A 14,018-nucleotide genomic window follows, 5' to 3' on the forward strand; every position below is an offset into this window, starting at 1 on the left:
AGACACAAGTCAAGAGCTTGAAAGCTCTTATTGACTTTCTATTAGACTCGCGTTGAAACATTAATCAGCCACAAGTTAAAGCTTGAAAGCTTTATTGATTTTTTCAGTTACCCTCCACCGGCATTTATTCTTTTCAAGGATTTCCCTGATTTTCTCTTGGTGAGTCACACTCCATTAATCTTTAAACTTGTTATTTACATTTAATCCTTTTAAATACAGTTTTAAATACCTTTTTTCTCTCACTCTCCATAGCTATGGATTTCTCAGATTATTTCAAATCTAATGAAGATTCTGAAGAAGATTTCTCCTATAATTTAAATAACTTCATTCAATCCTCTGTTAAAAAAGCAGTTTCTGCTTCTATGGATAAAATTTCCAAACAAATTCAGTGCACTATGTCCTCATGTTTATCCCAATCACAAAAGGCCCATTCTGCGGGGGAAAGCAGAAAGCGCAAAGCCCCGGAGGCTTCTCAAAGTCAGTCTAACGACTCGTCTGCGCTTATGGTTGGTGAGTCAAACTCACACGGGATAGAGGACAAAGTCCCTCAAAGGCCTCCCAGTTCGGAGGGGAATAAAAATTTGGGTCAAAAATGTAAAAGTAAGTCAAAAAATGTCCCCAAGACCCAAAAAATTGTGATTGAGGATATTAAAGATACCGACGACGATGCTGACTCTAATGTCTCCTCGTCAGACATTGAGGACGATAACTACTCTAATTTTTGGATCGGACCTCTCCCTAAAAAATCAAAATTAACTTCATCTAGCCAATCCCATGCCCCCCTCTTAGATTCTGACGGCAACCTCATGTTTGACCCTGGGCTAATCCACCATCCTAATTCTACAGAATGGGTTCCCTCCAATCATGTAGCAAAATATATTTTAGCTAAATTGCGACCTCCTCTAGACAAACAAGTTCGTTCAAGACTACGAGCTGAATGTCCCAGACCTTCTCTCCCGTTACACATTATCGATACCCCTGCCATAGACCGGTCCCTCCTAACATTCTTCTCCAACTTTGGCAAAGACCTACGCAAAGGGGTGGACAGAGCATGGGCTCTATGTCAAGATAAAGTACTGGATCTGGTCGGACCGTTATCCCGCATTTTTGATTTAGCTGAATCAGCTAGAACCAATGATGAGTCTATTGACCCAGAAGAACTCTCTCTCTGGATTCAGAGAGCTTTTTGCTTGTTGGGTAATGCCAACTCAGCCATGACGCATGAACGCCGTAAAGGTCTTCTGCTTAAACTGGACCCTAAACTTGCAAATTTGGCGCCTAAAGATCCAGGAGCTAAAGCCGATGGCTTACTGTTCTGGGACAATTTCATCAAGGAACTAAGTAAATATGTTACCACTTTTGCTTCAATTAACAAAGCCCAACAATCACTTAAAAAGGTTTTTAATTCTCGGGTTTTTGTCAGGGCCGGTAGAGGCAGAAGCCGCTCCACCGACCGCCCTTCCAGAAACCAAGGCTTCAGAGCATCATTTGCTCACCAGCAACAACAGCAACAAGACTTTCGTCCCCAGTTCTATCCCCAGCACTCCAGAGGATACAGAGGGAGGAGCCAACGCAGATCCTACAACAATTCAGGTAAACCTTCCTTCTGGCCATCCTTCTGTAGGGGGTCGTCAAAAATTGTTTCTCCACAAATGGATAGAGATTACCTCAGATCCCTGGGTACTCAACACAATCAAAGGTTATTTAATAGAATTTTACGAGATTCCCTATCAAAACTTCCCACTGCTCCCTCTCAAATTTTCAAAAGAATTGTCAGACTTAATCTCTGCAGAAATACAAGAGCTCCATCAAAAACAGGCTATTCAACCGGCATTTCCCCTTCCTTCAGGCTTCATAAGCCCACTGTTTTTAGTAATAAGAAAAAACAAGAAAATCAGACCTTTCATCAATCTCAGGCAACTCAATCACTTTGTTGTATACAGACACTTCAAGATGGAAACCATTCTCCATCTACGAGATTCCCTATTGCTCAACGACTGGATGGTCCGTCTAGATCGCCAAGACGCGTACCTAACAGTTCCAGTTCACTACTCTCACAGAAAGTTTCTTCAATTTCAATGGAATCTCAATACCTATCAATTTACTTGTCTTCCCTTCGGTCTCTCTTCAGCACCTTGGTGTTTCACCAAGCTAATGAAACCTATAGTAGCTCTTCTTCGATCTCAAGGTTTCAGATTAATAATATACTTAGACGATATTCTTCTAATGCATCAAGACATTTCTATTCTGAAGTCCCAACTCGCTTACACCATCTCTCTTCTTTCAGACCTAGGCTTTCTAGTAAATCAGCAGAAGTCAATTTTTACCCCTTCACAGGAGATGGAATTCTTAGGATTCCTGATCAATTCCCCTCAAGGTCTCCTTCAACTCCCGATCTCAAAAATAAAACACATCAAATCCGAGATAACCCTATCTTTACAGCAGACTTCTCTCTCCCTCAGGTCTCTTGCAAGAATTGTAGGTCTTCTTTCTTCTTCAATTCAAGCAATCTTTCCAGGTCCTCTTCACTATCGGGCTCTTCAGAGTTTAAAAATTCGTCATCTTCGCAAGGGTCTTGCTTATTCAGATTTCATCCCCCTCGATCTCGAATCCCGTACAGAACTCCAATGGTGGCTGGATCACCTCGAAGCCTGGAACGGCAGGACCATCTTTGCCTCAGTCCCAGATCTTGTGTTAGAATCCGATGCAAGCCTAACAGGTTGGGGCGCAAGGTGTGGTCACGTATCGACTGGAGGCACATGGTCTCGACAGGAGTCTTCATTGCACATCAATTATTTAGAGATGCTTGGAGGATCCTTTGCAATAAGGACTTTCACAAAAAACAAAGTTTCTTGTTCCGTACTTCTTCGTATGGACAATCTTACAGCGGTAAGATATATAAATCACCTTGGCGGTACTAAATCCAAACCACTAGCAGAACTAGCAAAAAGCTTTTGGGATTTCTGCCTTCACAGAAAAATTTCAGTTCAAGCAGAATACTTACCAGGTTCTCTCAACTCAGTATCAGATTGGTTTTCTCGTCACCTTTCAGATTACAGCGACTGGAAACTTCACTCTTCAGTTTTCAACTCTATCCATCACAAATGGGGTCCCTTCCACACAGACCTGTTTGCATCCCGTCTGAACACTCAACTACCTCGTTTCTTCAGCTGGAGACCAGACCCTCATGCGTTAGCGACCGATGCCTTTCTCCAACAGTGGCATCCTGCAACGCACTATGCATTCCCTCCGTTCATAATGATAAACAGAGTCCTCAATCATCTCCGATGACAAAAAGCCACTATAGTCTTAATAGTCCCGTTCTGGCAAGCTCAAGTATGGTTTCCCACTCTCCTGGAGTTAGCCGTCGACTTTCCCGTCCTGCTACCCTCCTTTCCCTCACTACTTCTCAATCCTCAAGGTCTTCCCCACGATCTCATTGTCAACAAAACCCTGTTTCTATCCGCTTGGAAAGTCTCAGGTCTTCATCGTCTTATCCAGGAATTTCACTCGAAGCTTCAGCTTATATCAACAGCTCCTGGGCTCCAGGCACTTCCAAAGCATACAAGTCAGCTTGGTCTATCTGGTCTAGCTGGTGTCTGGGAAAATCATGCGATCCCTTTTCAACAGATCTAACCTTAATAGCTAATTTCCTTGCCTCTCAGGCTAGCGCAGGCAAATCTTACAGAACCATTAATCTATATAGATCAGCATTGTCGCTACATCTTCCTCTTATAAACGGGAAATCAGTAGAAGAACATCCTATGATTTGTTGTCTATTAAAAGGAGTGAAATTTTCCAATCCATCAATTCCCAAATACTCCACCATATGGGACGTCAACCTAGTCCTTCAAATGTTTATCTCTTGGCAAGATAATGACTCCTTATCTCTGAAAATGCTTTCAGCCAAATTAACAATGTTGCTGTGTCTTGTCTCTATAAAACGTTTGTCAGATGTAAAAGCCTTAGATATCTCGGCTCGTCAATTCACTCCGTCTGGTATTCTGTTCAATGTGTCCCGTCGTACCAAAAACAATATTACCTCTGTGTTTTATCCCTTTTTTCCAAATCAACCAAAACTCTGCGTAGGAAACTGTTTAAAGGTTTATGAACAAAAAACGGCCGATCTTAGAACATCTTCTGATTCCCAACTGTTAATCTCCTTTAGGAAACCTTATAAACCGGTCTCTTCTCCTACCTTGGCTAGTTGGGTCAAATGGGTAATGTCTCTAGCGGGCATTGATACTTCAAAATTTGGCGCCCATTCTGCTAGAGGTGCCATGGCATCAAAAGCCTTTTGGGCTGGTTCAAGATTGGAGGATATTCTAAGATCGGCAGATTGGTCTAATGATTCTACTTTTCGTACATTTTATTGTAAACCTGTTAATTCAGCAACTTCTATTGTAATTGACATGCTTTAAACAAGCATAATAGGAGCCTCCGGTCTTGTCATAAAATGTAGATTTTCCAAGTAGTTTATGATGGAAAGTCTTAATTTTATTAAAGACACGGAGGCGAGTATTATCCCACCACTTATTGTATTAATCTTGTTATCTCCCTCCCTTTCTAGCCAATACCAACGCTTCAACATCCTCCTCAACTTAAGTCAGCGGATACCTTTCCTTCACGAGGATCTTGTTCACCACGTCTTTCACTAACCTCGGACCTGTACACTCCTAATTTGGACAGAATTCAAGACTTTTTTGCTCTAATTCTAGCAATATGTTTGATTTGTTGTATAGTACCTTTGTTTAAATCTGTTTCTTGACTGTCTCGCAACCGAAAAGAGGGCTGCCTGCAGTCAGGATAGGTATACCTTATGTGATGCACTGCATTGATTGGTCAACGTTCTTAGTTTCGTTATCCCATTGGTTGCTTGTTTGCAATCCTCTGGGATTGGTGCTTTTCCTCTTGGCTGCTATTTAAAATAAAGCAGGAAAAGAAAGCATAATACTCGCCTCCGTGTCTTTAATAAAATTAAGACTTTCCATCATAAACTACTTGGAAAATCTACATTCTAATGCAGTAGTATTGCACCGCAAATCATGACACTGCGGGTATAATTTTGAGTTATGAAATTACAGTTGGAATTATGAGTTCTTCCCTGCAGAATGTGGAATTACCGGGGGCAATCGTGCTGTACCACTGATTTTGTAGGTAATTCCTGCATTGTAGATCTTTTCCCAGGGACATATTTAGTCAGGCTTGACCTAGTGAATCTGTCTCTGAACCATCCAGAAGGTTTCGTAAAGGCTATAACACTGCCTTAGTCAGAAGATTCGGCCTGGAACTTCTCGTTCGCGCCAATTGAATCCCTAAAAACTCATATCCAGGGCCTACGTCTCCTGCTGTAAAGTGATTTTACACTGTAGGTAATTAAATGCAATGAACTGTGTCCGCTCAGGGAAAACGAAACCCCCGTTCCTCGGGCATTGACAAGGAAAGGCAATGGTTAAAACCGTATTCAACAGTGACGACATATACTGATTTTGAGGAACGCATGTATATCTTGGCACAACAGTTTATGAATGGAGTTGAAATATGCAAATAATCCACAGAAACCACATGATGGCGTTTGCTATTATGAACATCGGTTTGCTTGAAGCTTCTGTCATGAAGGTGTGCACTAGTCTCAGTACTGAAGCTAAGCATGATGCACGTGTACTATTAAATCTATGCATGAGGCATTTTCTCGCACATGTTTGGGAATATTGGACACTGCACACAAGGTACCAAGGCCCAAATTTAAGAGGGCCTAGCTCCTCCTTGCCCCACATTAGCATAATTTTTTATGACGCTAATGTGGCATTGCGCCACTTTGTAACCCCTTGCGCCACATTATGCCTGCGCCAGGCATAATGTATGCAAGGAGGCGTTCCCTGTTAGGGAGACTGCAAAAATGGCGCAGTGGAATCTATGACATTCCACTGCGCCATTTGTAGCGGCTATTTTTAAAAACGGGGCACATCATTATTTACCATGGGCACCCATGTACCTTGCAGGATTAGCTCCAAAATGTTTGGCGCTAATCCTGCAATGTACTACAACAGGGTCAAAAGTTTTGACTCTATTGTCCCCAACCTGCGCCATGGTGTGCCATGTGTTTAATACAGCGCACACCTGGTGCCATTAGGGTGGCACTGATGGGCACAAGAAAAGTGGTGCTGCTTATAATGCAGCGCCACTTTTCTTACATTTGGGCCTAAGAATCTCCTAATGTTTTGACAAAGGAAAAATGAAAGTAATAGTAAAACCAATGACTCAAATAGTATTTCCCCTTTATCTCCTATAAGGGCTGTTACAATCATACATATCAAAGTAGCACACTCATCAAATTCTTAAGGACGCCGTCTTTGCCATCAAAAAATTAGACAAATGTTTTTATCACAAAATTAAAGGCTCCTAACTGGCCTCCCTTTGGTTCAACCCAGAAATCAAACTGAAACCTAATTCTTCCCTCTGGGAACATAGGGCCTCATATTATATATTAAAGACATCAAACACACCGAAAATCCAATTACTTTTTTCCACACTATCCTCCAAATATAATCTCCATCCAATTGATTTCGATAAATTTTTGTCCCTCAAAGTCACCCTTAAGAATTAAAAAACAACTCACAAACTGATTGCCTAAACTTTCTCCAAAACTTATTCTCCAAAGACCACGAAGTTTCAATATTTATAATTTACAGAAAAAAATCCTTCCCTACACTCACAGAAGATATTCAAAATAAGTGGACTAAATCCTGTATTAATCACGATATTACTCCCGTAACATCTTGACAATGGCTTAAAATCTAGAAAAACATGCTGCAACATACAATATCACCTCCTATCCTAAAATGCAAGCTATGGACAACATATAGAGCATTTTGTACTCCGGAACATTTACACAAAAGAGGCCTTACATCTTCAGCAGCTTGTTGGCACTACCAACACCCCTTGGGTTATTTGGAACATCTCTTATTTTTCTGCAGTCCCACTACCCAATTCTGGCAAACTATTGAATGAACATTATGTAATACATTCAATATACAACTATCTTTAACAATTACAATAGTTGCATTAAGCATAAACGGCTCATCAAACCAAACTACAATATCTTCACTATCTACATGGGATTGTTTTCTCATAGATATCTTCATCACCATAGGCGTCAAAACAGTTCTAGCCAACTGGAAAAACTATAATAACATATCCTTCCATATGTTGTGGGCTTGGTTTGATTTGCCAGAAGCGCTGATAATAGCCTCAATAACCAAGTCTTTCAGCAAAAACTCATCTTGCCTTGTTTGGTCCAAACTCCATTTGTACCTGCAAAAGATTAACCCACCCTGATTCTTCATAAAAGATGCACTATACATGCTATCCCTTACCTTCTCCTCCCTTTATCTCATTCCTCCTTTCTTCCTCTCCTCTCCCTCTCTCTGCACAGGTTAGGTGAGCTATTTCCGTTATTATGGATAATTTAGGACATGTAATTATTATTCTTTTGCTCTTTGCTATTATGTTTCCCTTATGCTGTTTTTCACCAAAATCAATAAAACCGTATTGAAATAAAAAATAGTAAAACACAAAATGAAAGCAAATAAGAATGCACATAATTTGCATCTGTAAAACCTGGGGCCTCATTGAGTGAGAAAGTATTGATATTAGAAGATAAATTGTATCAAATTGTTGGACCTGGCCCTTTTACAGGGTCGTTCACCAGACTTTTTGCCTTTTTTCCTCCTTATTTTTCTGACCATTGTTGGCTGACGTTATGACTCTGAGCACTTTTTCACAGCTAATCAGTGCTAAAGTGCATGTGCTCTCCCTTGTAAATTGGTATGATTAGCTTATACCTAATTGGCATATTTAATTTACATATAAGTCCCTTGTAAAGTGGTATCCCTATACCCAGGGCCTGTAAATTAAATGCTACTAGTGGGCCTGCAGCGCTGTTTGCGCCACCCACTTAAATAGTCTTTCAAACCTATCTCATGCCTGTTAGCACAGGGCCTGTGTGCGCAGTTTTCTGCCACAGGGACCTGGCATCTAAATTTACTTGCTAGGTCCAGAACTCCCCCTTTACTACATGTAAATCACCCCTAAGGTACGCCCTAGCTAGCCCTATTGGCAGGGTGTCATGTATGTAGAAGGCAGGACATGTGCCTAGTAATGTGGCCTGTCCTGGTAGTGACAAACAGACTAACTAGGTGTCTCACTGCTGTGAGTGCTGCCTTCTCATAGGATTGCATTAGAAATGCCCTGCCTTATGTGTAAGCGGTATTGCCTGATTTTTGAGGGGTAGCGTAGGTATGTTTGGTATGATTGTAATGGCGGTAAGAAACACTGCTAAGTGGTGTAAGTATATTATATTTTTTATTACTATTACAGAAATGCCACTTCTAGAAAGTGAGCATTTCTCTGTGCTTATGACTCTGTTGTTTTGCAGCTTGACTCCAATCCACGTCTTGGCAGACTGACAGTTGGGCTTTGTGCATACTTTTCAGACAGCCTGTACACAGGGAGGGTGGACGTGTCACAGAGGTGCATCTATATTCTGAATAGTCTTCCTGGGCTGAGAGGAGGGAGATGTGGGATACACCTGCATTTATAAAGGCTGTGCCCTGGCCTCACACAATAGGGTCGTTTACCCCCCACTGATGTTTGGAGCCTGTGCTGGAGGAGAGAAGGGGCACTCCCAGAACCAGGAGTAACTGGATGAAACACCCTCTCCTCCTCATTGTGGAACACATTGTAAACTGAGTGCATGGGAAGCATACTTGGAACTGGACACAGGACGCTGTTGAATGGACTCACCAGGACCCACCTTGGACTGCTGCTGCTGTGCTGACCTGTGACCTGCCTGGTCACTAGGAGGAACTGCCATCATCTGCATCCCTTGTGCTGACCTGTTGTTGGGGCCTGATAGCCGTGTGTTCTCCCTCTTTCTGTCTCCAGGAGTAGGGTGCTGTGGCCCCTGACCACTGTACTTTCCAAAAGCACGAGGAGTGCTTCGTTTCTGCCTCTGCAGTGCCTGGAGAGCCCTTTTCTGCACCCCCGGCACTTCCAGAGCGCAGTTGCCGTGAAATAGTCTCACTGCTGCGACCCAGGCTAATAGACGTGCACTAAGCGCTTTGAAGAAGCGCTCCCTTGCTGCACAACTTCACTGCGTAGTCCAGGTGCTTCTACATTACGAGTGTGTCGCGCTCAACAAGTGCCCCCATGGCACCAACAATAGAAAGAAAGGAGCGAACGCACTCCAACCGTGCCCACGGGGCGAAGTGCATTCTAAGATGCGCCCCAGGGCACCAGCAGACACCTTCCTTGGAGCCTGCACACACAGCAGCCCGGGAAGGGCAGAAGAGCGGCTTGCACAACGTGTTGGGTGCGGCCGCCTCAGAGCAGGAGGGAAGCCTCATCAGAGGCCCCTGCTCCACTCTTCACTTAGGCAGCCGCACCAAGGATGAGGGCAGCTGCCTCCAATGTTGCAGGGCACGGGGACGGAAAGGGAGTTCCTTTCCCCCCGGCCACTGCCTTAGGGGCGCAAACTCTCCAGTAACTTTTTGCCATCTGTAGTTTGGTGGCCCCCGCAAGAGGGTCAGTGGTGACCCATGGGGGGCCCATCGAATGTGTCAGCACCTGATTTAGGCGCGGGCCCCAAGAGAGGACCCGACACTCAGCACCGGAGGGGTGCATACTGCCACACTCCCCCCAGAATCAACGCGTGGCCCCCGCTTTGCACCTAGGTGCACCGGGGGCCCCTCTAGTGACATTCGTGGCACAGGAAGTGCCATTTGCACCCTCAAAAACAGGTACTTGTTCACAAGTCTAACCTAATTAGTAGTTGCCTATACTGGACTAGCTAGGATTGTCATACAAACCTGTTTTTCTTTTGTATGATGACAAATATAAGTGTTGATCCTCCTTTTGTGGGCATGACATGCTGATATATGTTATTATGACTTGCCACAAGTTCTCTAATAATTCCTTTTATGGATATTTATGAGGTGTTCATGACAAGTACATATATTTCTTTATTGTAAATCCTGACTACTGCTTATGTTGCAGAATCCTGAGTACTTACGTGTTCTATTGTGACAACTGCTGATTCTTGCAGAGTATTAGTAACTTGTGTAACATTCTGACAACTGCTAAGGTAGCAGGGTATTAGTGATGTATAATGTTTGGTCTAATTATGTTTTGTGCAATACAGTTTATTTTTACATAGCTCAGTGTTGTGTTTACTTTGTGATGTACATATTGCGTCACATGTGTTGTGTGTGTTGTGCAAATGCTTTACACATTGCCTCCAGGTTAGGCCTGACTGATCGTGCCAAGCTACCAAGAGGGTGTGAGGGGGTTATCTTGGACGTGTAACTCCCTGGCCCTGACTAGAGTGGTTGGGTTCTGCCTGGCTTAGGTGCATACCCTAGCCAACCAGAAACCCCATTTCTAACACAAATTATAACTAGTTCAGAAAACGGGGGCAGGCAATAGGTAAATAATGCACGTCACTCTAACCCCCAAGTCCTTATGTGACTGAGTGGAAATAAAATTAGAAAATGAAGTTAGTCGAAAAATGTATGAAATTTGGATGATGTCACACAGTAACAGAAAAATGTTGGATGTATGCACGTTAGCAGATACCTGATTTTAACTAGTTCTCCAGCTGTAGGTAATGTATGACTGTGGGTGAAAAATTTCATGTAATACTGCCGCCAAAGATAAGAAACTCTACAGTGACCAATTCTTTGAGACAGCCCTCCCCATACTCAGGTAGAGTTGCGGGTGAGGGTCTGTTCTGACAGACTCTGTTGTCAGACTGTGGCTAAGAATGAGGTAAAAATATGCACTATTTCAAGTTCAGCATACAAAATAGGCCGGGAGCATGATTCTCCTAGCCCCATTCAGACCTGTTTCTCCCCCTGACACCAGCACTCACAGAGCAGCAATTAATTTAAGGGAGACCCCCTGCAGCTGTGGAGGGGGAGAACACATGGGAGTTTAGTTCTGATGTCTACACCCTCCCCAATTGAAGCCGTTTGCAGACGAGGTTAGCAACTAAAATTCTGGCTTATATTAAACTGTATTCTTGCAGTAATTACATCACATCAGTTTAAGCATGCTCTCACGTGGAAAACTAACATTTTCAGATCTACATTTCTTTATTATTTACTTTGCAATACGATTAAGAGTACTTTAGAGGCAGATGTCCAACAACAGAAATCAAGTGCACCTACTTATATCACTTAGGGGGTTATTACAACTTTGGAGGAGGTGTTAATCCGTACCAAAAGTGACTGTAAAATGACGGATATACCACCAGCCGTATTACGAGTTCTATCGGATATAATGGACTCGTAATACGGCTGGTGGTATATCCGTCACTTTACTGTCACTTTTGGGACGGATTAACACCTCCTCCAAAGTTGTAATAACCCCCTTAATTTGAAGACTACTTTCTGTTTTATAGCAATATATATTTATCATACTTGGCCCTCTTTCCACATATACAATGCTGTGACGCTGCAAGTTGCTAGTTAATGAAATTGAAATGTTAAATATTTGGCTTAAAATGGTAAAATGTTTAGCGAAGAGGTAATGGGCACAGCAGCGATCGGAATTTGACAAATCAGAATCAGTTGAACATTCACACGAATAGTAAAATTAATGATTTCTCAGAAATCTGAGTCTCTGTGTGTCTGTTACTTTGGACAGGATAATGTAAATTGCTTAATTTTGCACCTTGTCACCTGGATTGTAACTGAGGCGGTCATTCTGACCCTGGCGGTCATGGACCGCCAGGGCCGGGGACCGCGGGAGCACCGCCAGGCTGGCGGTGCTCCCAAGGGCATTCTGACCGCGGCGGTATGGCCGCGGTCAGAGACGGAAAACCGACGGTCTCCCACCGGTTTTCCGCTGCCCTGTGGAATCCTCCTGCGCCGCCATGGGGATTCTGACCCCCTCACCGCCATCCTCCCGTAAGAGGGCCCCTAAAAGATTTTTAGTGTCTGCCATGCAGACACTGAAAATCGCGACGGGTGCTACTGCACCCGTCGCACCCTTCCCACTCCGCCGGCTCCATTCGGAGCCGGCTTCCTCGTGGGAAGGGGTTTCCCGCTGGGCTGTCGGGCGGCCTTCTGGCGGTCGCCCGCCAGCCCAGCGGGAAACACAGAATAACCGCGGCGGTCTTCTGACCGCGCAGCGGTATTCTGGCGGCTCCCGCCGGCACCGCAGTTACCGCGGCCGGCAGAAGTCCGAATGACCCCCTGAGTGTTCTGCACTAAGCAAAAACATTTTGCAGTTTGAGCAAGTTGCTTTATCAGCACTCTTCACTATTAGTCTACAAATCCCTATCAATCCTGGTTTCTGCAATGCAGTCATCACAGGTCCTGCAAACATGTTTCTGAATAAAGTACCTCGTGTTCGAGAAGCTCCTGCTACAATTAGCGTGTTTTCAGTACAACGTCCTGCTGTTCTTGGAAATTATAGGTCTCTGCTTCACCGACCAGATGATAGAATTTCGGGGCATATTGATATAGAACTGGTGCAGCGTAGTGCTGCATCAAAATTGGCAGCACCCTGCTGCGTCAGTTCTGAAATGCAAGGATGCGCTGTATTTACAAAAATACGATGCACCCCTGGGTTTCCCCTAGTGCTGGCACTACATTTAGCTGCCAACGCAGGCATCCCTGCACCATAGTGCAAGGGTGCCTGCGTTGAAGGGAATAATTGTTTATGTGCAGGAAGGTGTCCCTTCCTGCACATAAACAATCTACAATGGCGATTTGGCACTCTGGGGGTCATTCCGACCCCGGCCGGGGATGCGGGAGCACCGCCAACAGGCTGGCGGTGCCCCGCAGGGCATTCTGACCGCAGTGGTTTGGCCGCGGTCAGACAAGGAAAACCGGCGGTCTCCCGGCGGTTTTCCGCTGCCCTGGGAATCCCCCAGCTGCGCCGCCATGGGGGATTCCGACCCCCTCACCGCCATCCTGTTCCTGTCGGCTCCGACCCCCAGGAACAGGATGACGGTGAGGGGTGTCGTGGGGCCCCTGGGGGCCCCTGCAGTGCCCATGCCAATGGCATGGGCACTTCAGGGGCCCCCGTAAGAGGGCCCCACTTTGTATTTCAGCCACTGCACCCGTCGAACATACCCACTCCGCCGGCTCCATTCGGAGCCGGCTTCCTCGTGGGGAGGGGTTTCCCGCTGGGCTGGCGGGCGGCCCTCTGCCGGTCGCCCGCCAGCCCAGCGGGAAAGCCAGAATGGCGGAGCGGCCATTTGGCGGCTCCCTCCAGGCGGGCGGCTCCCGCCGCCCGCCGGGCTCAGAATGAGCCCCTCTGTGTGCTGCAAAATGCTGCACACATAGAAGTAGCAAATTGTCATTATTGAATGATTGTTTATGTGCAGGAAGGGACACCTTCCTGCACATTAACAATCATTAACAGCCTTTTGCTCTTTCTATGTGTGCTGCAAGAAGCAAAAACGAGGAGAAATGAGAAGTGGCTTAGCGCTGCCTTGTAAATATGGCGCAGTGCACAGCGCCACCGAAGCATCGCTAAAAGTGATGCTCTGGTGGTGCTAGGGGCATGTAAATATGCCCCTTTGTTTTGCTGATCTGTTGCAGTCAGCCACTGTAGATGAGACAAGGGGAATTATGGACTGAGGTAGTTACTGATATCAAGACGGGGTAGACTTACATGGGAGGACATGGAAATCGACAGAGGTGAGAAGACACAGGCATACACAAACAGAGTGATGAATGGCGAACACAGGGACGCGGAGAAACACAGGGAAAATGACATGAGAAACGTGCATCAGACACAAGGGCATCAACTCATACAGGGAAACATATGAAAAAACAAACACAGGAAGACAGAAGGAAATCGAGACGTATGGACAGTGACATGGGAAGATGGAAATGGAGAAAAAAAGGAAGATAGGTACACATGGACATTGAAAGACATGTATATGGGAGACATAGGGAGAGCAGGAAAACACAATTGAGCAGTGAGAGATAATTGCAATGAGA

General features: G+C 44.8%; 1 protein-coding gene across 1 annotated transcript; it reads left to right on the forward strand.

Annotated features, from left to right (window-relative positions):
* Window positions 1–224: 224 nt before the first annotated feature.
* Window positions 225–4,951, forward strand: LOC138295897 (uncharacterized). The gene is made up of 2 exons (XM_069234508.1): window positions 225–1,593; window positions 4,571–4,951. Exons 1-2 carry the CDS (start codon window positions 255–257, stop codon window positions 4,603–4,605), a joined length of 1,374 nt encoding a protein of 457 aa, XP_069090609.1. The 5' UTR covers window positions 225–254; the 3' UTR covers window positions 4,606–4,951.
* Window positions 4,952–14,018: the final 9,067 nt, after the last annotated feature.

The sequence above is a fragment of the Pleurodeles waltl genome, chromosome 5, assembly GCF_031143425.1.
Source record: "Pleurodeles waltl isolate 20211129_DDA chromosome 5, aPleWal1.hap1.20221129, whole genome shotgun sequence".
NCBI classification, from domain to species: Eukaryota; Metazoa; Chordata; class Amphibia; order Caudata; family Salamandridae; genus Pleurodeles; species Pleurodeles waltl.

Coding starts and splice junctions, on each gene's coding strand:
- LOC138295897 (XM_069234508.1), top strand. CDS start 255: ATGGATTTCTCAGATTATTTCAAATCTAATGAAGATTCTGAAGAAGAT. Junction 1,594..4,570: donor CAGATCCTACAACAATTCAG/GTAAACCTTCCT, acceptor CTCCCTTTCTAG/CCAATACCAACGCTTCAACA.